Source organism: Mus caroli, unplaced genomic scaffold (genome assembly GCF_978045245.1).
Source record: "Mus caroli unplaced genomic scaffold, Mus_caroli_1 scaffold_2, whole genome shotgun sequence".
NCBI lineage: Eukaryota > Metazoa > Chordata > Mammalia > Rodentia > Muridae > Mus > Mus caroli.
The window spans coordinates 75,042,411-75,068,520 of NW_028227257.1; the positions used below are offsets into that span (position 1 = coordinate 75,042,411).

General features: G+C 41.6%; 1 protein-coding gene across 1 annotated transcript in view; it reads left to right on the top strand.

Annotated features, from left to right (window-relative positions):
- Elp4 (elongator acetyltransferase complex subunit 4) overlaps window positions 1–22,649 on the top strand; it is a 224,480-nt gene extending 201,831 nt beyond the window's left edge. Inside the window, exon 10 of the mRNA XM_021154303.3 lies at window positions 20,791–22,649. Within this exon, the coding sequence (XP_021009962.2) occupies window positions 20,791–20,922 (132 nt within the window). The 3' untranslated portion in view covers window positions 20,923–22,649. The remainder of the gene's footprint in view (window positions 1–20,790) is intronic.
- The last annotated feature ends 3,461 nt before the right edge of the window (window positions 22,650–26,110 follow it).

The window sequence follows — 26,110 nt, forward strand, 5'->3', positions numbered from 1 at the left end:
CATATCAGTTCTTTTCTAAATTTTACTGAGACCATGGGAATACACATGTAATACTCAGAATGCATACAACAGCATGAATCAGCAGCATCCCCAGCATCGCCTGGCTGTTAGTTGAGTCGAAGTGCTCACCGCCTGAAAGGGTATGACTTGTCTGCCCATGAAGAGTAAGGAAACCCTGGCTATAATAGATACTCTCCGTTCGTTATGGCCTGTTTTTGTCCAATCAATATACAGCAAGCCACATTTCATCTTGTCAAACCAAAAACCTACTACTACCTAGCTACATTTGTATGAGATCTAACACACTGTGACAGAAATAATAGCCCAGTCTGCAGTGCACATTGAACTGGTGAAAAAATCAGGAATGGTTTGGCAAAGATAAAACATAAAATTAATTTTCTGTTATTTTCTTTTCATTCACATTCATACCAGGTAGACTGTGTCAAATACCTACAGTAGAAGAGAGCTTGTTCATGCATGCAGGACAGAATAAAGATTAAGAGCTCCAGGAAATCAGCTTGCTTCAAGAAACCATTAAAGTGTGCCTGTCCCTCAGGCTTCACAGATGTGTTGATTGTTGAGTTTCAATCATGTAAATATGTTACAGCAGAAAGTAACCAAGATTCCCTGTTACAGAAGTGCTCCTGTGTCGGGGTGTGGGAGTATGGAGAGACGAAAGAGAACTAAATAACACACTGTAATGAAACCTGCCTTTGGGCAGCACATGCTTCAGTTCTGAATGCCCAGAAATACTTCATGTGCACTCTAGGCTGCCTAGCAATGGGGATTTTCTAATTCTGGCGAGCCTGACAAAGTAAATACAACTCTTGAACATAAGGCAGCTCCTAATAAAAAAAATAAAAAAACACAATTCCCCCTTGTAAATACCTACATTTGGCCCCATTAAAAATTCTTTCTTCATACCCAGGAACCAGCAGACCCTTAAATATGGGGATCTCAAAGTAACTGGAGAGTAGTTGGGAGATTTAGAGCTGTCAGGATGTTTTATGTCGCCACTGCCACTGAGCACTTCATCCACTATCTCGGGGCCTTGGAGAATGGTGCTCTGCATCCACTACAGGCATTACACAGAGAAACACTCGGCCATTATGCTCGCAGGAGTCATTTGCTTGCAGCCAAAAGGAAACCAACGCATGTTCCTGGGTATGCTGTCCAGGGTATAAAAGTGTATGCTTGCCACATTTCTGGGCCGAGTTCTCCTCCAGAGTTGCCAGCTCTGGAAGTTAGCTAGTGGGCTCACAGTGACATGCTTCCCTAAGCTATCTGTAAAGCTATCTGATTGCAAAGGTCTAGTTTCTGCCTTTTCATACCTTAGGATTCTAGTCCATAGCTAAGGGTCAGTTAGTCTTGCCTTTGCCAGCCCCTGAATTGTATCATGGGTCTGCTGCACCTAAAAATTCCTAATATTTCAGAACGGATCTGGATACAAACACTTATTTTATGCATTAGCAGTTCACTGAGTACAGTTTCAGATTATGGCAAGGAACAGGCACTACTTTGAATTGTAGTGACAAATTGCCTTTGCTACCACTGGTGCAGCATCCATATTATAAGCTATATAGGAAGAAATAAATGGGGTGCAAAGGTATTCTCATGTGATTAACAGTTTGAGTTATTTCTAAAATAATTCTTTAAGTTTAGCACTCAGATGGTTTTCCCCTTAAGCCATCTTACTATCCTTAAGATACCTTGATGGGTAGTCCCTAAAATACTACTCCTAAAGTTTTTTTCTCATTCATCTCAACCAGAAAAAGGGACTTCCTAGGTAAAGTACCCTTGGGTACCTGTCATAGTGACAATCGTGATCCCCTGCTTTCTTCCTTTGCCTGTGATAGTGGCAACAGGCTCTGCAGTTTTTCTCCCTGTGTCCCTGCACACCCTGGGACATCTGTGAGCTCTCTCTGTCCTGTGTGTCCAGTGCCTGATAATTGGGGGGGGGGGGGATGCTTGGATGCTTGAGTCACTTTGTTGCTGGAGTGTTTCTTCCGAATCAAAACAAAACCTTCGTACGTTTTCTGAAAACGTCTTTCATAAAATACAAATGCTTAAGACAGTAACTGTTGTTTTCCATTATTGAAAATTTCTACACATGATTTAGTAAGAAAATAATCAATAGCCATAGAAAAATGTTTCTATCACTTCTGTAATAGCCCTTGCCCTTTAGGATTAAATCCAAATCAATTCTCATAATTTACAAGCCCTACCAGGTCTGCTACCTCCCGCAAGCCACACTAAATAACCATTTGCTCACTTGTCTAACGATACAGAAAAGCTGGGATCTTTGTTCCCATCAAACATGCCAAGCTTAATCCTGCCTCACAACTTTTCAACTTTATTCTCATCACCTGGGTCTTAACCCCCTTCTCAAAATTAAGATCTTAGCACAAATGTGCTCTTGAGGAAGGTCTTAACCAATTAAAGTGGTACCTGCAGCCAGGACTGTGTCATAATGCTTCATTTCCTTTCGAACATCCCTCTATATCCACATGCTCCACATTTGCCTGTTCTTTTATGCTTTTGTTCTTTGACTGTAGAACTATACACTACCCCTAGACTAGTGAGTTCCATGAAAACAGAGATTATGCCTATTTTGCTCGATGTCTCTAATGTTTAGATAGTCTGACACATAGAGAATAAAAGTATGGATACTGAAGTCAGACTGCCAGAGTTCCGTTCTTTACAGTGTTTTAAGGTTGTGACATCACTCCTGCTCTCTTACTGTTTTGAACTTGGTTACATGGTCCATAAGCTAGCTGCAAGGGAAGCCTGGAAAATGAAGCTGTTAGTCCTAATGGCCTGGTATTCAAGATCTCTGTACTAAAGGAAAAGGGACAATAGATGTTGGCAGGCAATTATCAGTCTCTAGCAAATATAACAGTCCTTTGGAACCCAAGATCATGCTCATATTCTTCCATGAATATCTGTTCCCTTATCAGGGATAGGTAAACAATCCCTCCATCTAAAAAATTCAAAAATTCTTTTCTTTGGCAGTTTGTAGAAAAATACTCCTTGAGTCTTAGGATATTGCTAGGCTAGTACAAAGCCTTAGTGTGTAAAAGCCCTGGGTTCAATCCTCCAGAATCTAGTTGGGGTTTTTGGTTTGTTTGGGTTTTTTTTTTGGGGGGGGGTTGTTTTGTTTTGGTTTTTGGTTATTTTGAAGTGGTTATGGTGAAAAATACTGTAATAGCAATGTTCAGGAGAGAAAAGCAGAAGGACCACAAGTTCAAGGTCATCCTCTGCTACATACCAAGCTTAGGCCTCACCTGCGATACATAAGACCCTGAAAAGAACAGAGAGATAGAGGGAAGGGTTCTTTCTCATCTATTATTTCCTTTCCCTTTAAGAAGTCACTCCTGTGGCCATTATCAAATATGGTTATATGAAGTTGCCGTTGAAAGATATGCCCTTTGAAGTTTGAGGACCAGTGGGGCTTTGGAGGTTGAACTCTAGGCTTCTGACCAGGTTTGTGGTTTCTTTGACAATACAATTCTCTCAAGGCCTTAGAGCAATGTTTTTCCACCTCTGTGTCATGACCCCTTTGGGGTGGAACTACCCTTCCATAGAGGTTGCCTGAGTCCACCAGAAAAACATAGATATTTACTTTCATAGCCATAGCAAAATGACAGTTATGAAACAGCAACAAAAGTAAGTTTAAGGTTGTGGGGTCACCACAACATGAGGAACTGTATCAAAGAGTTGCAGCATTAGAAACCTACTACCATAGAAGGTTCCCAGGCCATTTGCTTCCCCTAAGTTCCTTGTATAAATTATCCCAACCAAAGTGCTTGTCTGCATGTAGCACTAGGGTTTCTCTGCAAGAAACAGACACCACCTAATTATTTTATGCAGACAGAAAATCTATGACAGAATATTGGGGGCATTGCCACCAAACTAGACTCCAGGAGGATGTGAAGGGTAGAATCTGGGAGATACCACTGAAGCTACTGACTGGATACACAGCTATCCACCTTGGGAAAGCCCCACTTTCCACTGCAACTGCTTCTTGACCCTTAGGAAGCAGCTAGCTGGACACTTAAACATTGGTCCAAACTCCACTTCTTCAAAGACTTCTTGATGTTTAGGAAGCCAATGTCTATTCACTGAATGCTGACGCCAGAACAATCATCTCTGGATCAGTGCCTGCCAATTGCAGTAGTTAACACAGCAAGAAAACTGCTCCTGCTTCTCTTCCACCTTCAAACCTAGTACACAGATACATAGAGTCGGAGGAACCTCATCCACTTCTGTCCAGCCCCTGCTATGAGGAGGGAACATCAGAAGACAGTTTGAGTGAATACCAAGTACCTGCTTTATGACTTCAATCTTGTTTTCTATTATCTCTTTTATTTTATATGTGACTACCTTGAAACCACATGAAATAGTAAGCTTGATTGAGAAGTTAGCACCCCCCCCCCACCTGGATATAATGTTTGCCTCAGATATGATAAGAACAACACTCACAATCTGAGATCTTTGACCTTCCTGCCCATCTTCCAACCACTAAATCAAAGCATATGTATATCATAGAACTTGGATATTTCATGTGTCATTTGCCAAGATCTGTAGTATTAATTGGGTGGAGGTTAGACTATTGTTACAGTGATCCAGTGTCGATGATGTCTTGGTTAATACAGAAGTCTGTATCTCTCACATAGACACAGTTGGGTGACCGAAGCTCCTTTGGTGACCAGACGATCCTGGATTCATTCTGTCCTTTGCTTTGTTCTCCTCAACACACAGCTTCCAATTTATGACCAGGATAGCTGCTTCACCACCTTGAAAAGAAGGGAGTTAGGTATGTCCTGAACACTTGCAGAGCCTAGAGCAAGACTGCAAAAAAAGCACAGCATAACTATACTGGAACATTCTAAGGTTGTCAAGCCATTAAATGTGTTTCTTCTTCCTTTCACAAATATACTTTTCTTGGAATTTAGGATAAGAGTTCTCCTTGAGAACATGAGACAGAGAAAGTTGCTCTACAGGCCACCTCCTTTCTCTTCTATAAATGGAACCACTTCTGTATTTGTACACAAGCATCCTGCACATCCATAATGTTCATACTGACCACTAACAGCCACGCCATGAGCTTCAAAGTACACACAGAGTCAGCACAGTGCATTCATGAGTGGACAGCCTGAAAACAGGAATTGTATAGGCTTTGTAGCCTATACAAAAAAGGTTTTACCTTTTCTGGGAGGAGAACAGAGAGAGTCTCATGTAATCCAATTCTGTTTGTAGCCAAGGATGGCCTAAAACTCCTCGTTTTCTTGCCTCTACCTCCAGAGTCTTGGGATTATAGGCATATGTCATCACCAACTATGAGACTGATAGAGATTTTAGATGCATACTGCATTACCCCTAATTATCCAGTCCATGGAAAGAGTCTGGCCAAAAGAGATGCATATGGGCACTCTCGGTAATGTTTACTAGCCATCCTAAAAAGGAAGGTGACAGTGCCTAATCCCTGGAAAAAAAAAAAAAAAAAGACCTCATTCTAACATTAACCATGGCACTTAGTCATGGTCTAAGATGCCGTGACCAATATGCAGTCACTCAACCTCATCTGTGAGCAAGGGAAGCTGGGAAATGTCGCCTTGATTCAGGGAGGCCATGTGACCTTCAAGTATTCAGGGATTCTTTTACTTTCAAAAGAGAATAGATATTGGGAGTAAACTAGCAATCTCTGCCACAGACACATGCCTTTTCACAAATCACACTTCTGTTTAGACAAGTAAGTTCTTCACAGTCTGCTTTCAGAGAGGTGAAAGCAGATTTGGAGACAAGACAATACTGTCAGTTATAATTGACGGTCAAAATAATTGCACACCTGAGCATTTTTCAATGGGCAGCCAATGTGCAGTGTTCCAGCTCTGAGATGTTGTCTAACTTTCAGATCAATCAAGAAAAACCAAAACCAAATGAATTTCTTAATTCAAAGAATAGAATAAAAATATGACACCAATTGAAACTATTTTAATTTTAAACCTGGAGAAGGAATTGGACCTTAAGAAAATAAACATATAAATCAAAAACCTCACCATGTGTGGCAGAATATTTTCCAGAAGTACCTAGCCACTAGCAAATGAACTCTTGCAAATCTAAAAAGAAAAGAAGGGGGGATGCACTGTTCTGGCATTGTTCCCTCTGGCCAGGCTGTATATGAGCTGTGTACAGTTCATGAAAAATTGAGCAGAAGTGTACCACACTGTAGGGTTTTAATTGAGTATAGAATGCTTGCAATATAATGTTATAATAATATAATCATTATTGAATACTATAAATGTAAAAGTGTAATAATTAGAGGTTGGAGAGGTGGATCAGTGGGTAAGAGCACTTGCCTTATGAATGTGAAGACCTGAGTTCAGTTGCCAAGCATGGCTGCCTGTGCATGTACTTCAGCATTAGGGAACAGAAGCAGGTAGGTCCCAAAGCTTGTGGGCTGACCAGCCCACCAGCCACATTGGCAGCTTCTAGTTCAGTGAGAAAGGTAAAAAGAGTGAAGAGTCAAAGAAGACATGTAGTATCCTACTTTGGCTATACCATGCTCACACTCACATGCACACACCCCACACATTACCAAACCCTACACCAAATAATTATTATATAATAGCATAAACAATGACATTTTTACTAACTGAAACAACAGTCTGAAACCTTGTAATAATGACAAGTGTCTCAAGCCTGCTGCATCCTTTTCCCTTTGACTCTGTTAGAGAATTCATCTCTCTGCTGCGGAAAGAGAAATCTCTCTACAAGCTAGAACAAGAGAACACTGCTTTATCCCCCTACATTCTAGGCTCCTAGGGGGCACCACATGAGTGTTTCCTTGGTCAAAAACTAAACTGCAACCCCAAGCAGTGAGCTGTGGTTCACTACAACTGTGTACTCCTAGATGCTGACGGCTTTGTTATGCAGCCTTTCCTGTAGCTGTGAGTAAAAGTGACATAGCCAACTTCCAGGTCCTGTTTTTTGGCCACCATTTTTCTCTACTCAGCATCGATCTTGGAGCCAGAAGTGGATCCCCTTATTTAGAAAGCAGACCTATCCTTTGTGCTCAACATTGCCTGCTCATGAAGTAAAGTGGAGAACGAATGCACTTCAACCTTTGGAAAATATACATATATATACTTTTACTATTTTGATGTGTGTGTGTGTGTGTGTGTGTGTGTGTGTGTGTGTGTGTGTGCACGCGCATGCACACACACATCAAATGCCTGAAGAGGCCAGAAGCATCAGATCATCTGGACCTGGGATTACAGGCAGTTGTAAGCAGTAACATTTCTACTTTTTCAAGGCTTGGACAGGAGTGTTTCAGTCGTGGCTCCTTAGCCCAAGCTCACTGCATCCCAGAGTATGATTACAAAGCCAACAAGCTTTCTGTACATGAAGGCACGGCACATCCGAAGACTCTGCAGGGGCGTGGGATGGATGCTTGTTGTTCATGTTTCCTCCCCTTTTTGTGAATAATGGGAAAAATGACTATTAGAACCCAAGTGGAGGAGCTTCATATTCTGACATTCCCTTTATTAGCCATTTTGTGAGCAGTGAAGACTTGCAAAAGACAGGCTTTTAAGATGATGTGGATGAATTGATGTCCCCTTTTTTTTCATTTTTTATTAGATATTTTCTTTATTTACATTTCAAATGTTATTCCCTTTCCTAGTTTCCCCTGAAAATCCCCTATCCCCAACCCCCTCCTTCAGCTCACCAACCCACCCACTCCTGCTTCCTGGACCTGGCATTCTCCTATACTGGAGAACCTTCACAGGATCCAGGGCCTCTCCTCCCATTGATGACCAACCAGGCCATTCTCTGCTACATATACAGCTGGAGCCATGAGCCCCACCATGTGTTTTCTTTGATTGGTGGTTTAGTCCCAGGGAGCTCTGGTTTAGTTCATATTGTTGTTCCTCCTATGGGGCTGCAAACCCCTTCAGCTCCTTGGGTACTTTCTCTAGCTCCTTCACTGGGGACCCTGTGCTCTGTCCAATGGATGACTGTGAGCATCCAATTCTGTATTTGTCAGGCACCGGCAGGGCCTCTCAGGAGACAGCTATATCAGGCTCCTTTGAATTGATTTCTGTGTTGCTTACTCTTCTGTTGCTGTGGTCAAACACAGTAGCCAAGGCAACTTATGTAAGAAAGAGTTTAGTTGGACTTGCAGTTCCAGAGTGTTAGAGTACATCCATGATGGCAGGGACACTGGGCAACAAACTACAGGCATGACAGCTAGAGAGGCAAGCGTGAAACACAGGGCAAACTAGTATGTAAAGCATTCGCTTTCAAAGCCTGCTTCCAGAAACAAAGTTCCTCCAGCAAGGCTGTACCATCTAAGCCTCCCCAAACAGCACCACCAACTGGGAATCAAATATTAATGCCTAAGACTATAGGAAACATTTCTTATTCAAACCATCATATCTTTTAAATACAGCCATGCTCTGGCCCAAATGCCAAGCAAGGAACTGTGGGTGCAGCTCCTTTGTGTTTATGTACAGAGCTTCAGTGAAGTTAATGTTCACTAATACTGAAGTTCTGGCTTACTGCCTGCAACTCAGCAACTGAGTTGCTGCCAGTTATGTACAGTGAGTTCTACTTATAGATTCACCTCCTTGCCCTAATAAACTCACTTGTTTTTATCACGTTACACTACATATATTTTTCTGAGTCCCCTAAAACCTATTTTTAAGAGAAAGAGGTTTAACTGTGTTAGTAGCGTACTCTATAGTTCATAAAGTATCTGCACATGGCATTTGGTCTCCATGGCAGTCTTGTGGGGGCACAGTCGTTCCTTCATACGGATAAGCACACTGTGGCTTATCAAAGATCACCCTGAAAGTGACAGACAGAGGTGGGAGCCACAGTCACTCCACCTCCATGACCAGTGCTCTTGCAACATGGCTTCTGCTTTGTCTCTGGCAGGGCAGAGTGGCAGATTTTCAGTTAGGGAGACAACACAGAACATATCAGGTATACACCAGTCTTCACTCAAATTTGTTATATTTAAAAGAAAATTAAAATGTACTGGAAATCATTCTCAAAGATTAATGTTCTGTAGTTCTGAGCAACACAAACTGGCTTTCCAGGGAATACAAAAAGTTTGTAAAAGAACCTCTGCCCATCTGCTAAGGGTTAAATGGACTCTGTCAACTGTTTTCAGGAAACACACATTGCCTGCTGGTTTTCTCTTAGCAAACATGAAACATATAAATTGATTAGTCTTACTTCAGTGGGTATTTACCTTCAGTTTATCTCAAATCCAGATGTAATCTTCATTCATTATCTTGACCCTTCTGTCTGGGGACTACGTATGCTGAGCACAGGTCTGGGAGTCCGGGAGAGACAGGATTAGGAAGGGAGCCACTGAGCCAGGAAGTCCATGTCTATGTGCCTCTAGGGTCAGTAGGATGCTGGCCAGAAGGGATAAATACATAGTGGCTAAGCCCAGCACAAAGGAGAGGTGGGCCTTGTGGAAGAACTGTAAAGTCCTGCCTTCCTGGGGAAGCCCTGGTCCACAGAGCGGTCATGTCTGCTGCTTGCTTCTAGTCTGGGCTTCCTGTGGAATTCCTGTGGAGTGGAGACACCTTTAGCGAAAGCTCCTGAGTGTTTTAGTGCACTGTCTCCTTCCATGCATAGTAGAGAAAGGAATCCACTGATCGCATCGGATCCATCCCTGCACATTCCCCAGCCTCCTGTGGGAATCATGAGAGGTCTTTCCTTTCCCACACCTCTACCCATAATTTTATATATATATATATATATATATATATATACATGGTACTAAGAGAAAAACCAGGCTTGCAGCATCCAAATATCATCCCCTGCCTCATTTGCACAGTCCTTCCCTCCCCGAATCTGAGGAAACAGAATCTGGTGGAACAACTCTTCAGCACAGGATAAAAGCTCCATTTTTCCTTTGCCTTTTCTCAGGCCCCCAGATATAAAGAGACAGAGGAATCCTTGGATTGGGTTTTTTTTTTTTTTTTTTTTCTGGCTGTTGTTTATTGAGATCTGACCTGCCTCCGGTGACATTCACCATTAAAAGGTACACAGTTTCGGTAATCACATAACTGCCACAGTATATAAGATGTAACACATTTTAATCACTCCAAAATGTCCCCTGTGCAACCTCTGTAGTCATCCCATCCCCAGTTCTGAGAGACTCCTATTACTATAATTGACCTTCTCGTAAATGGACACACACAGGAAGTAGACTTTTAGGTCTGTCTTTCACTCCGTTCAGGACTTTTGAGAGTCACTCATGTTGGTATGTGTGCATTCATTTTTTATTGCTAGTTACCTTCCATTGTATGGAAAGGCACGATTCATGTATCCATCCCACGCTGAAGGACATGCGAGTGAGTCAGCCGAGATTCTGACTTATTTTTTTTTTTATATATTTTTATTACATATTTTCCTCAATTACATTTCCAATACTATCCCAAAAGTCCCCCATAGCGCCCCCCACTTCCCTACCCACCCATTCCCATTCTTTTGGCCCTGGCATTCCCCTATATTGGGGCATATAAAGTTTGCAAGTCCAATGGGCCTCTCTTTCCATTGATGGCCGACTAGGCCATCTTTCGATACATATGCAGCTAGAGACAAGAGCTCCAGGGTTCTGGTTAGTACATCATGTTGTTCCAACAATAGGGTTGCAGATCCCTTTAGCTCCTTGGGTACTTTCTCTAGCTTCTCCATTGGGAGCCCTGTGATACATCCAACAGCTGACTGTGAACATCCACTCCTGTGTTTGCTAGGCCCCGGCATCGTCTCACAAGAGACAGCTATATTTGGGTCCTTTCAGCAAAATCTTGCTAGTGTATGCAATGGTGTCAGCGTTTAGAAGCTGATTATGGGACGGATCCCTGGATACAGCAGTCTCTAAATGGTTCATCCTTTCATCACAGCTACGAACTTTGTCTCTGTAACTCCTTCCCTGGGTGTTTTGTTCCCAATTCTAAGAAGGTGCACAGTGTCCACACTTTGGTCTTCATTCTTCTTGAGTTTCATGCGTTTATCAAATTGTATCTTATATCTTGGGTATCCTAAGTTTTGGGCTAATATCCACTTATCAATGAATACATATTGTGTGAGTTCTTTTGTGATTGTGTTACTTCACTCAAGATGATGCCCTCCAGGTCCATCCATTTGGCTAGGAATTTCATAAATTCATTCTTTTTAATAGCTGAGTAGTACTCCATTGTGTAAATGTACCATAATTTCTGTATCCATTCCTCTGTTGAGGGGCATCTGGGTTCTTTCCAGCTTCTGGCTATTATAAATAGGGCTGCTATGAACATAGTGGAGCATGTGTCCTTTTTACCGGTTGGGACATCTTCTGGATATATGCCCAGGAGAGGTATTGCTGGATCCTCCGGTAGTACTATGTCCAATTTTCTGAGGAACCGCCAGACTGATTTCCAGAGTGGTTGTACAAGCTTGCAATCCCACCAACAATGGAGGAGTGTTCCTCTTTCTCCACATCCTCGCCAGCATCTGCTGTCACCTGAATTTTTGATCTTAGCCATTCTGACTGGTGTGAGGTGGAATCTCAGGGTTGTTTTGATTTGCATTTCCCTGATGATTAAGGATGTTGAACATTTTTTCAGGTGCTTCTCTGCCATTCGGTATTCCTCAGGTGAGAATTCTTTGTTCAGTTCTGAGCCCCATTTTTTAATGGGGTTATTTGACTTTCTGGAGTCCACCTTCTTGAGTTCTTTATATATATTGGATATTAGTCCCTTATCTGATTTAGGATAGGTGAAGATCCTTTCCCAATCTGTTGGTGGTTTTTTTGTCTTATTGATGGTGTCTTTAGCCTTGCAGAAGCTTTGTAGTTTCATGAGGTCCCACTTGTCAATTCTCGATCTTACAGCACAAGCCATTGCTGTTCTATTCAGGAATTTTTCCCCTGTGCCCATATCTTCAAGGCTTTTCCCCACTTTCTCCTCTATAAGTTTCAGTGTCTCTGGTTTTATGTGAAGTTCCTTGATCCACTTAGACTTGACCTTAGTACAAGGAGATAGGAATGGATCGATTCGCATTCTTCTACATGTTAACAACCAGTTGTGCCAGCACCATTTGTTGAAAATGCTGTCTTTCTTCCACTGGATGTTTTTAGCTCCCTTGTCGAAGATCAAGTGACCATAGATGTGTGGGTTCATTTCTGGGTCTTCAATTCTATTCCATTGGTCTATTTGTCTGTCACTATACCAGTACCATGCAGTTTTTATCACAATTGCTCCATAGTAGAGCTTTAGGTCCGGCATGGTGATTCCACCAGAGGTTCTTTTATCCTTGAGAAGAGTTTTTGCTATCCTAGGTTTTTTGTTATTCCAGATGAATTTGCAGATTGCACTTTCTAATTCGTTGAAGAATTGATTTGGAATTTTGATGGGGATTGCATTGAATCTGTAGATTGCTTTTGGCAAGATAGCCATTTTTACAATGTTGATCCTGCCAATCCATGAGCATGGGAGATCTTTCCATCTTCTGAGATCTTCTATAATTTCTTTCTTCAGAGACTTGAAGTTTTTATTATACAGATCTTTCACTTCCTTAGTTAGAGTCACGCCAAGTTATTTTATATTATTTGTGACTATTGAGAAGGGTGTTGTTTCCCTAATTTCTTTCTCAGCCTGTTTATTCTTTGTGTAGAGAAAGGCCATTGATTTGTTTGAGTTAATTTTATATCCAGCTACTTCACCGAAGCTGTTTATCAGGCTTAGGAGTTCTCTGGTGGAATTTTTAGGGTCACTTATATATACTATCATATCATCTGCAAAAAGTGATATTTTGACTTCATCTTTTCCAATTTGTATCCCTTTGATCTCCTTTTGTTGTCGAATTGCTCTGGCTAGGACTTCAAGTACAATGTTGAATAGGTATGGAGAAAGTAGACAGCCTTGTCTAGTCCCTGATTTTAGAGGGATTGCTTCAAGCTTCTCACCATTTACTTTGATGTTGGCTACTGGTTTGCTGTAGATTGCTTTTATCATGTTTAGGTATGGGCCTTGAATTCCTGATCTTTCCAAGACTTTTATCATGAATGGGTGTTGGATCTTGTCAAATGCTTTTTCCGCATCTAACGAGATGATCATGTGGTTTTTGTCTTTGAGTTTGTTTATATACTGGATTACGTTGATGGATTTCCGTATATTGAACCATCCCTGCATCCCTGGGATGAAACCTACTTGGTCAGGATGGATGATTGTTTTGATGTGTTCTTGGATTCGGTTAGCAAGAACTTTATTGAGTATTTTTGCATCAATATTCATAAGGGATATTGGTCTGAAGTTTTCTATCTTTGTTGGGTCTTTTTGTGGTTTAGGTATCAGAGTAATTGTGGCTTCATAGAATGAGTTGGGTAGAGTACCTTCTGTTTCTATTTTGTGGAATAGTTTGTGAAGAACTGGGATTAGATCTTCTTTGAAGGTCTGATAGAACTCTGCACTAAACCCATCTGGTCCTGGGCTTTTTTTAGTTGGGAGACTATTAATGACTGCTTCTATTTCTTTGGGGGATATAGGGCTGTTTAGATCATTAACCTGATCTTGATTCAACTTTGGTACCTGGTATCTGTCTAGGAACTTCTCCATTTCATCCAGGTTCTCCAGTTTTGTTGAGTATAGCCTTTGGTAGAAGGATCTGATGGTGTTTTGGATGTCTTCAGGATCTGTTGTTATGTCTCCTTTTTCATTTCTGATTTTGTTAATTAGGATGCTTTCCCTGTGCCCTCTAGTGAGTCTGGCTAAGGGTTTATCTATCTTGTTGATTTTCTCAAAGAACCAGCTCCTTGATTGGTTGATTCTTTGAATAGTTTTTCTTGTTTCCACTTGGTTGATTTCACCCCTGAGTTTGATTATTTCCTGCCGTCTACTCCTCTTGGGTGAATTTGCTTCCTTTTGTTCTAGTGCTTTTAGGTGTGTTGTCAAGCTGCTAATGTGTGCTCTCTCTAGTTTCCTTTTGGAGGCACTCAGAGCTATGAGTTTTCCTCTTAGAAATGCTTTCATTGCGTCCCATAAGTTTGGGTATGTTGTGGCTTCATTTTCATTGAACTCTAAAAAGTCCTTAATTTCTTTCTTTATTCCTTCCTTGACCAAGGTATCATTGAGAAGAGTGTTGTTCAGTTTCCACGTGAAGGTTGGCTTTCTATTATTTATTTTGTTATTGAAGATCAGCCTTAGGCCATGGTGATCTGATAGGATGCATGGGACAATTTCAATATTTTTATATCTGTTGAGGCCTGCTTTGTGACCAATTATGTGGTCAATTTTGGAGAAGGTACCATGAGGTGCTGAGAAGAAGGTATATCCTTTTGTTTTAGGATAGAATGTTCTGTAGATATCTGCCAGATCCATTTGATTCATAATTTCTCTTAGTTTCACTGTGTCCCTGTTTAGTTTCTGTTTCCATGATCTGTCCATTGGTGAAAGTGGTGTGTTGAAGTCTCCCACTATTATTGTATGAGGTCCAATGTGTGCTTTGAGCTTTACTAAAGTTTCTTTAATGAATGTGGCTGCCTTTGTATTTGGAGCATAGATATTCAGGATTGATAGTTCCTCTTGGAGGATTTTACCTTTGATGAGTATGAAGTGTCCCTCCCTGTCTTTTTTAATGACTTTGGGTTGGAAGTCAATCTTATCAGATATTAGAATGGCTACTCCAGCTTGTTTCTTCATGCCATTTGCTTGGAAAATTGTTTTCCAGCCTTTCATTCTGAGGTAGTGTCTATCCTTTTCTCTGAGATGAGTTTCCTGTAAGCAGCAAAATGTTGGGTCTTGTTTGTGTAGCCAGTTTGTTAGTCTATGTCTTTTTATCGGGGAGTTGAGTCCATTGATATTAAGAGATATTAAGGAAAAGTAATTGTTGTTTCCTGTTATTTTTGTTGTTAAAGTTGGCATTTTGTTCTTGTGGCTGTCTTCTTTTAGGTTTGTTGAGGGATTACCTTCTTGTTGTTTCTAGGGCGTGGTTCCTGTCCTTGTATTGTTTTTTTTCTGTTATTATCCTTTGAAGGGCTGGATTCGTGGAGAGATAATGTGTGAATTTGGTTTTGTCGTGGAATACTTTGGTTTCTCCATCTATGTTAATTGAGAGTTTGGCTGGGTATAGTAGCCTGGGCTGTAATTTGTGTTCTTTTAGTGTCTGTATAACATCCGTCCAGGATCTTCTGGCTTTCATAGTCTCTGGTGAAAAATCTGGTGTAATTCTGATAGGCTTGCCTTTATATGTTACTTGGCCTTTTTCTCTTACTGCTTTTAGTATTCTATCTTTATTTAGAGCATTTGTTGCTCTGATTATTATGTGTCGGGAGGTATTTCTTTTCTGGTCCAGTCTATTTGGAGTTCTGTAGGCTTCTTGTATGTTCATGGGCATCTCTTTCTTTAGATTTGGGAAGTTTTCTTCTATAATTTTGTTGAAGATGTTTGCTGGTCCTTTGAGTTGAAAATCTTCATTCTCATCCACTCCTATTATCCGTAGGTTTGGTCTTCTCATTGCGTCCTGTATTTCTTGGATGTTTTGAGTTAGGATCTTTTTGCATTTTACATTTTCCTTGATTGTTGTGCCGATGTTCTCTATGGAATCTTCTGCACCTGAGATTCTCTCTTCCATCTCTTGTATTCTGTTGCTGATGCTCGTATCTATGGTTCCAGATTTCTTTCCTAGGGTTTCTATCTCCAGTGTTGCCTCATTTTGGGTTTTCTTTATTGTGTCTACTTCCCTTTTTAGGTCTAGTATGGTTTTGTTCATTTCCATCATCTGTTTGGATGTGTTTTCCTGTTTTTCTGTAAGGACTTCTACCTGTTTGATTATGTTATCGTGTTTTTCTTTAAGGATTTGTAACTCTTTAGCAGTGTTCTCCTGCAATTCTTTAAGGGATTTTTGTGCTTTCTCTTCATTGTCTTCTGCCTGTTTAGCAGTGTTCTCCTGCATTTCTTTAAGTGTGTTATTAAAGTCCTTCTTGAAGTTCTCTATCATCATCAGGAGATATGCTTTTAAATCCGTGTCTAGCTTTTCCGGTGTGTTGGGGTGCCCTGGACTGGGCGAAGTGGGGGTGCTGGGTTCTGATGATGGTGAGTGGTCTTGGTTTCTGTTAGTAAGATTATTACGTTTACCTTTCGCCATCTGGTAATCTCTGGGGTTAGTTGTTATCGTTGTCACTGTTTAAAGATTGGAGCAGAAGCTGTGTTCCACTCACCAGCAGTCTCTAAATCCTGCGGCGGGGGTCGTGGGTAGCTGACGGTACCCCGGTGCTGGTCCAGCCGGAAGAGGCCTGTGGTCCTACACAGGCCGTTTTTCTGCTTCCCTAACTAATGCAGTCTCTGGTCCCGCGTGCAATTGGATTGGAGCAGAAGCTGTGCTCCACTCACCAGAAGTCTTAAGATCCTGTGGCGGGTGTTGTGGGTAGCTGGCGAGTGTCAGCAGACCCTGCGCCCCAGCTGCCCCGGTGCTTTTCTGACCGGAAGAGGGTTGTGGCCCTATGTAGGCCGGATTTCTCTCTCCCCAACCAGAGCAGTCTCAGGTCCCGCGTGATTTGACTGGAGCAGAAGCTGTGTTCCACTCACCAGCAGTCCCAAAATCCTGCGGCGGGGGTCGTGGGTAGCTGGCGGGTGTCAGGCAACCCTGCGCTCCCGCTACCCCGGCGCTGATCTGGCCGGATGAGGCCTGTGGCCCTACTCAGGCCGGTTTCTGCTTCCCTAACTAATGCAGTCTCAGGTCCCGCGCAATTGGATTGGAGCAGAAGCTGTGTTCCACTCACCAGCAGTCCCAAAATCCTGCGGCGGGGGTCGTGGGTAGCTTGCGGGTGTCAGGCAACCCTGCGCTCCCGCTACCCCGGCGCTGATCTGGCCGGATGAGGCCTGTGGCCCTACTCAGGCCGGTTTCTGCTTCCCTAACTAATGCAGTCTCAGGTCCCGCGCAATTGGATTGGAGCAGAAGCTGTGTTCCACTCACCAGCAGTCCCAAAATCCTGCGGCGGGAGTCGTGGGTAGCTGGCGGGTGTCAGGCAACCCTGCGCTCCTGCTACCCCGGCGCTGATCCGGCCGGATGTGGCCTGTTTGGATTGGGTTTATAATGCTGAGAATATTTCATGCATTCATCCTATTCATTTGTATTTTGGTCTGTTTTTTATTTAAATTTATTCAATTAAATCTCAACATCTAAACGTTTACACTACAGCCTAGCAGTTATCATGAGAAGGTCACCATGCAGTACACTTGTTCAGAAGACAGGTCTGGGATGCAGAGGCACCTGAGCATGTTCGTGTGGAATGTGTGCAGGCTTTGGAAGCCTCAGAGGAGAGCTTCCTGACACAACTGGCCAGGCCATAGCCTGAGCTCCTTTCTTCCTGGCTTCATATCACACTGATGTGGTACACACAGGGGATGCTTGGAAAGAATGAACACAACATTCTGCTCCTGAGTCTACATCTCATGGTGACCACATTCAAGAAGCCAGCAAAAGCAAGACACACACACACACACACACCACACACACATTGCCTAGCCCACTTTTGGGCCTTCAAGAATATATAAGCAGCTTTATAGGAAAGTGTTTGGCCAGAATTGGCTACTCATATTAACCCAAGTCTTTCTGATCAGAAGTAGCACATGAGTATTTGACTTTTCTTCAAAGCCATTCAATCCAAAAGATTTCCAAGCATGTCATATGTCACTTTTTTCCAAAGATGGGCATTCAGCCAATTGGCTAACACTCATTGCCTAGGAGAGGAGGGAGGGAGAGAGAGGGGGTGGGGGAGGGGAAGAGAAGAGGTAGGTGGAAAGAGAAGTGCTTAGGCAGTCACTAAGCAAATAGTTGCGTTCCTACAATATGTTTTATCTTGCTAGTCCTGGATAAATTACACTTGCTTTCCTGCTTTGATTTTCCATACAGACTGAGCCTCCAAACACACCCTACCTACATAATATTGCTCCTGCCATTGTGCAAATCCCATTCTCCTTGTCAGAACTGAGGCCATCATTTAGGTCCCTTACTCAGGACCCATCTCTGTAAAGCTTTCTCCTCTGCCCCTGCCTTTCTTGGATCAAAAACCTGAAGAGTTCACTATGAGGGTGATTTTTGCAGTTGCCTTCTTTATATAAGTAAGTTATAAGGAAACCACTTTGTGGAACCGCCTTATAGATTGTTTATTGAGTTCATTCCATAAGGCTACTACATACCATTTGATAGGTTCCAGCATTGGAAACACACGTTGTAACTCTTAAGTTTCAAATCATTCCAACCATGCATGTCTGCTGCTCCTTTTTTTCTGTGGTTGCCACTGGTGACTGTGAGCTCTTACAGTAAAACCCAGATACAATTAAAAGTCTCATTCCCTCCTGCTGCTTCTCTGGACAGTGGTGTGTCCTTACACAGACACTTGTAGCCTCAGACCCAGGAGCTGTTGCTTTCCCGGAGACTGCTGGGCCTGTCTTGCTTTCTTTCATTTCTGCTTGAAATCTTCTATGTAACAAACAGAATCCAAAGAACTGAAAGAATCATTTGGGAACAAATAAGTCTCATCTGAGACTCAAGAAACAAACAGTTGCTTAATGATTGACAGGCTGTGTGCTGTGGATGAAATGGACAGCTCTGTGTTAACACCCCAGGTTTCCACACCCCCTTCTCTCACCTGACATCTTTGCTGACCATGCATCTATCGGTACAGCAGTGTTTGCCGTCTGAAATGCATTCATATTTGAAACAAACAATTCAAAAAAGTACCTTTTCATAAATTATCTTAAATGTTTCTAAATATTTTGATTATTTACATACAGCTTGTGTTTACATGACAACAAGGAGGCCTTTCATCAGGGAAGCATCTAGCAGGAACATATGCTTGTGAGCAAACATTTTGACAAAAAACAGTCCTAGCTTTTTTTTTGGAAGAGAGTTTTCCCAATGAAGGTCTCGGGTGGGTTGCCTATGAGAGAACCCTATCCTGTCATACCAGTGGTACTGCCCTCCTTTTTGTGCCTCACGCAACAGAGAGAGTCATCCTTTGTCACCATCAAGGAGTAGTTCTATAACCCCTGCAGATTCTAAAATCTACGGGTACTGTCTTAGTCACGGTTTCTATTCCTGCACAAACATCATGACCAAGAAGCAAGTTGGGGAAGAAAGGGTTTATTCGGCTTACACTTCCATATTGCTGTTCATCACCAAAGGAAGTCAGGACTGGAACTCGAGCAGGTCAGAAAGCAGGAGCTGATGCAGAAGGCCATGGAGGAATGTTCTTTATTGGCTTGCCTCCCCTGGCTTGCTCAGCCTACTCTCTTATAGAACCCAAGACTACCAGCCCAGGGATGGTCCCACCCACAAGGGGCCTTTCCCCCTTGATCACTAATTGAAAAAATGCCTTACAGTTGGATCTCATGGAGGCATTTCCTCAACTGAAGCTCCTTTCTCTGTGATAACTCCAGCTGTGTCAAGTTGACACAAAAATAGCCAGTACAGGTACCAAAGTCCCTCTTGTATGGCAAGTATTTTCCTGTAGCTACACCTATCCTCCTATAGACTTTAAATCATCTGTAGCTAGATTATGATAATACCTAATACAATAGAAATGCCTTGTGAATGGATGATTTACTATATTAAATAGAGAGTAACAATGATTTAAAAAAAAAGTCTATGTGTTTGATCTGGAAAGTCAACTCCTTCTTCCTTAAATTTGGATTGAGGGGTCGGGGCAGGGACAGGGTCTTACTGTGTAGCCCTGGCTAGTTTGGAATGTACTTTCTAAGTAAGGCCAACAGAGATCTGCCTACCTCTACCTCCCAACTAAATTTGGGTTTCTGTGTGTAAGAGAGAAAGAGACAGAGAACTGATAATTAAAATAATTTCATATTCCTTTCTCCTTGTTTGCAGGGTTGGGGTGGAGAAGGTACAAGGTTTCTCTGTGTAGCCCTGGCTGTTCTAAAACTATAGCTTTGTAGACCAAGCTGGTCTAGAACTCAGAGATCCACCTCTGTCTGCCTACCAAGTACTAGGATTAACAGTGATCACCACCAACCATGGCTTATATTCCTTTCCAAACAAAAGCAGTCTTTTAAAAGTATGTGTATCTCTTCCTAATCACAGAAACCTCTGCAGTTCAGCTGTGGGGTGGGTCTGCTTAAGTAAGGTTGGATCTAGGGGATATTCAAAGCCAAAGTACAGTTTTGAAAGTCTATTCCAATGTTGTACACAAGACAAACCTGTAGTAGATGCTATGGCCAGCTCACCTGTGCATAGGAAAAGCACTGCAGTGCAGCACCATTGTCCTCCCTGTGCCAGTACTGCTGTGAACAATACACATTCCTAGAAAAGTATAGTAATGAAATTGAATCATTAGGTCAGCTTAGACACAAAACGAAGCAAGGGTCTGTGGGAATCCACCATTCCTGAAAAGCTACAGTTAATTAAAAAGCATTTAAGACCCTGGCAGAAACAGAACCAGAAAAAAAAAACTGCTATAATTGTATGATATTTTTTAATTTGTGCATTTGCATGTTTTCATTCCTAAGAAAGAAAAATCTTAATAGATTTAGTTTGGGACTCTGAAGACATTCCACTGAGAATCTTTGTCCAGTTTCTAACAGTTGCTGTAATTTGTAAAACCCTAGTAAGAAGGGAACGTGATGGTAATGGGCTTCGTCGGAGGAATTGTTTTAGCAGAGATTTCATATGCAAGACTAAATGCTGATCAACAGAGCATAATATTGTATTCTGAGTGTGCGGGAAAGCAAAATTAATTTTTTTCTTCTTTTCCTTCTCTCACCATGTGCCCAGCGACTGCATTTGCCTCCAGACTTGTCAGACACAGTGGGCCGTTCAAGCAAACAGGATCTGGCAGCATCCACCGCGCGGCTGGGTGCAGGCTGTAGCTCCATGGCCGAAGGCAAGAAGCACCTGGACTTCTAGGGACCCTCCATAGTCACCGAGTGCGAAGTTATCTGACACTCTGATTAGGATTGCTAGTAGCTCATGTAAATATTTGTCTTAATGATCTGACCCTCCAGACTTTGAGAAATACAAGGTCACAAAGTGGAGCCACCATCCTTAAGTTTGAGTTGTTTCATGACTTATTTTTTCTACTGACTTTTGTACAAACGTAATATGGCAGAAATACTGCCATTTGACATTTAGCTGCTGTTGGGTTTTTTTTTTTAAAAAATACTAATTACTTTTAAATAAACACCCAGAAAATCCCCAAAATACAGTTTGTCTTAGAGTTGTCGTTGGTTCAAGTGGACTATAGCAATGGGATGATGGTGACTTGTGTCTTATGGTAACAGGCATGGCACACGCCATAGAGTGTAGAACATTGAATTTAAGTTGTGTGTGAATACATTTCAGATCACTTTGTTTTTGAAAAAGTCACTGCCAAGACTTTTTTTCAAAGAATGTTTTGTTTGCTAGTATTTGAAAGAGTTAGCATTTGTGCATCCCTTTGTTGAAAATGGTGAAGACAAAAATCATATGTGGTGATTCAGTCTGCATTACCCACCACATTAGACAATACATCCAGGACTTGATGGGAAGCAGACAGGAAGACTCTGGGTGGATGGCTGTTCTAAAGTTCTGGATAATTGAGGTCAGCACTATAACATTATGTCAGCAGACAAAATTCAAGCTGGCAGCTCCACTAATGCCAGGGTCCTAGAGATGTGTACTGAAGCCTGGTGAGCAAGTTATATAATATAGGTCTAAGACAACGTGAGTAACTGAGACACACTCAGACTTCCATTGTGCCTTTGTTAACCATGAGCACTGGCTGAGCCTGTAAATGATATCTGACCATGCAAAATGTCTCGGGGACACAGCATATGGAGCAGGTTTTCCTGTAAAACACTAGGCTTTGGTGTCATGGGTCCATAGTCTTGAAGGGTTTGATGAGCCATAGGTAAACAGTGGAAGCCAGAAAGCAGCTTGCGTGTGTTTAAGAACTCCAGTTTTTTAAAAAGATATTTAACATCTTTTGGTAGAAATTGAATTTTCAAATAAATTAGAATATTTTAAAGTACCTTTAACTAGCATTTTAAGCAGTCTCCTTTTAATATACCACAAATTATACTCTATTTTCTCTTGACAACATTGTCGAAAACAAAGACTAGGTTTTTAAAACTGTCTCACCAATATGATGAATGTCAGTCACTTAAAAAAAAAAAAGCCCAGTGTAGCATAAACACGCACTGTATACAGTTCTCATTCAGAATTAGAATAATTGAATCAATGACAGTGATTTGCCAGGATGTCAAATCTCTCCATCATATCCTGTCACTACCAGTTTATTTTTTGTGATAAAATCAAAAAGACAACTATTTTGTCACCAGGACTTCATTAGCACTAAAAAATCAGGTTGATTTTTTTTTTTAAGAATATCTGGTTTATTTTTTTTTAATCTCTTTAAATTCTCAAGACAAATTCTTCCCCATTTTCTTTTCAAAATAAAGTTTTAGAATTGACCTGTCAGTTAAAATTAAAGGACTTTGTATTAAAGAAAGGTACTTTTAATATTTAAAACAACCTCAAAAATTGATTTCCTCTGTAGATTATAAGTCTTGTTGCAGAGGTACCAAGGAAGTCCTGCTGTCCTCTAATGGGTTGTGAATAAACTGAAGTGAATGCTTGATTGTTTTAATAACTAACCTTTCTCTTACCCTGTTGTGATTCATTTCACACAAACACACAACAGCACAATTTCTTGGCAGTTGGCTCTGAAAAGGAAGTGTGAGGACATCAGGTGTGTAAATTATTGTAAAATATCTAATGAGTCATTGGTTTCTTTCTTGATCCCTGTATCTACAAAATTAACAATTGACCACTAGTAGTTATGAGCTTTGCAAATAGCTAAATTCCCTTGAAATTGAGTGAACATATTTGAACCCTCAGCTTAAATAGAGGTTAAACTTTTCAAAGTTAATAAACCCACATTTTAAATAAATACAGTGCCTGTATTTAGTATTCCAAAAATACTACATCTACTGCTTTATTTTTCAGACTCAGTCAGCATATTTTAATACTACTACTACTAAAAATAATAATAACAACAAGAAGACACTGCTATTGGAAATAGATGTATGGTATATTTTATTTTGTTTTGTTCTCCTCTGATAAAAACCCAGTCTAACAATATGTTTTCCTTTATCTGGAAATTTTTGTCCTCTACAATTGCACAACTTCCTACATGAAAATATTGGCCTTCAAAATGCTAACACACACACACAAGCACATGTCCTTCTGATATATTATGAAATGTACACTCTATTCATAGTTTTTAACTTGTCTTGAGTATAAAGACTTAAGAACCCTGTCAGAGTAACTGAACTGTCTTTGTGTCAGCATCGCAGTGCATGAAGCCTGAGGCCCTGTGAAGTGATTCATTCCCCAGCTAGATCTGCCTTTCCTTAACATGGGAAAAGAATTTGACTACTCTAGGCTAACAAGGTATATGGATCTGAGACCATCAGATTTTAATAGCCACGGGACAAGATCACTTTTCTCAGCTTTTTTACTTATTCCTTAGCACTTCCCCCAGGATTTTCTAGTGCTAACACCAACACAAATGAAGAAGCTTCTAAAGTAAAGGCTATTCTTCTATTCTCTGTCTTTTTATTTTAATGACTGGAACATATACATACACTTACAGCAAGGGCATGTGGGGAAAACCATCGCTTAAGCCCATTATTAATGTCACCTCCAAGATCTCATGTTATTATGTCCAAAGATAGTCACCATCAACAGTGTCAAAATTAAGCAAAAGATTTACATTTTGATTTTTAAAAATGAGTTTAGTCATCTGTGACAAAAAAAAAAAGTTACTAAAAACTAGAATAATGTGTATTTGGCATCAGTTAACCAAACATAGAAACAAAAAGATCTTCTGGATAACATTAAGGCCCAGAGCACAAAGAATAAAAATGCTCGGTGCCTTCTGTGATGGCAGTCATTCACAGGACAAGGCTGAACACTAACGCTCTAGACGGAGTTCTCAGAAGCCTACCTAGGATGTTTCCTTTAAGTAGAAAGAGGAGATGATGTGAGCAGTGTGGAGAAGCCAGTTGCTCACCAGATAAAAGTCGTTTCGAGGTATAGCTTTGGAGGAGAGGAAATCCTCAGAATTTCATAACAGCACATGGCAAAATTATTTTCACCTAGAGGCAGCATTCTCAACCTATAAGTCATGACCTCTTAAAGTCGAACAAGCCTTTCACAGGGGTCGTTCCTGCATATCAGATGTTTGCATTACAGTTCATAATAGTAGCAAGATTGCAGTTATGAAGTAGCAATGCGATAATTTTATGATTGGGGTCACCCCAACATGAGGAACTCTATTAAAGGGTCACAGCATTGGGAAAGCTGACAGACCACTGTCCTAGAGTGATTCACCTGTAATTCTGTTCACCCAATGCCTCTAAGTCAGTGATAAAATGTAATCTGTATGCACCAAGATGTCATAAAATTTGGTCTTTGTCCTGGAAAATGACCCTATTGACAAATCTATAAATATACCTGTCAGCAAACAAACAAATGAAAATGACCACTGGGAGTCAGAACTCCCAGATCCTGGGATGACAGCCTGGGATGTGGGAAGAAGGCAAGGCTGCTTGCTGTCCTCATCTTGCTGAACCAGAGACTCCCACATCTGAGCTTCCTTCCTTTGGGATATACCAGACTGTCCCACTGCACTCTGGCAGCCTGGACCTGCTGATGACTTGTATATGTCTCAGACTGCACACATCCATACCCTCAGCTTTCATGTCACTCCCAGGTCTTGCACCCAGAATGCCCTGTGCCTTTCTGTCTGTGTGCTCTACTCAGCAGGGCCATGGGCCAGCACAGGATGCCTGACACCAGCCCAAATCACAGCCAGTTGAAAACTGCTCTCTCTTTTTCAAGGAATAAGTAAACCAGCCAGCAGAGGCTACAACACAGCTCTTCTCTGACAGTTCCCTCAACACTTGTCCCTCAGGGAACGGGAGGCTGCAAAATGTCAGGAGGTGGAAGTGTCTGCAAGGGTGATTGTACCAACAGAGGATACGTGCCAGCAGGCAGTGTGGGCTGACATGGACGACAACTGTGCATGCATGCACACACACACACACACACACACACACGGGCATATGCACACACACACTGCAATCCAGTTAGGATGCCATCTCCAGACATGAAGCAACTCCACTAGAATAAAATGGATCTCGATGATCTGTTCAGAAGTACCACATAGATGTCGAACTGCAAGGTTATGTTGAAATCCTCCAATCAATTTATTTCTGATCATTTGCCTTTGGCGATTTACAAAACCAAAAATCCTCAGAGTTGGGAGTCAGTGAAATGTCTTCCCCCTAGGACGAGTCTCCTTGTATTTTTAATCTAGGTGGCTAGGACCCCAGAGTTTCTCTCTCTCTCTCTCAAGCTTGCTAAAGAAAATGTGTCTATTTGACTTAAGTGTTGCACAGAACAGACAGAAAATAGCAGGCAGGCCTTTTTCTAACCAACAAAGGCTTCCTTTTTTTTCACTCCATTGCTTGGGCTCAGGCACTCCTGCCCTGCATGCTGCCACTTTAAACATGATCAGATCTGTGCTTCTTCGCAAATAACAACTGACCAACAATGGGCCCTGCTTCATAGATTTGGGGATGTTTGGCTTAAGCTGCCAATGACTGAAGGCCTTTAACTCCCACCGGCCAGTCACAGTCTGCTTTGTTGTTGTCTCTTAGTGTGTCTGTGCTCATTATTCCTTGACATGCAACATCCCCCTCCACCCTCCAACCATCCACCACAGCACCGAAAGCAAGACACAAATGGGAACAGCTGGAGGGGTTCAATGGGAACCGATGCCTCTTATGCAAAGAGGCGGGAGACAGGACAGCAAGAGGGGTTATCTGAGATTGGCAACAGCTTTCAGAGGATCTTGTTTAAGAACTCAACCTTTGAATATGACTGTAGTGGAATTATTGTGGGGATTGGTTGCCCAGGTTGAAAATGCCAGCTCTAATTCAAAACAATTCCTAGTGAATCCCTTGTTGCATATTTTTAATTACTTCTACACTTTGAGCTTTAAAATCAAATAAATATATAAATTTGAAATATTACCATTTTCTGTACA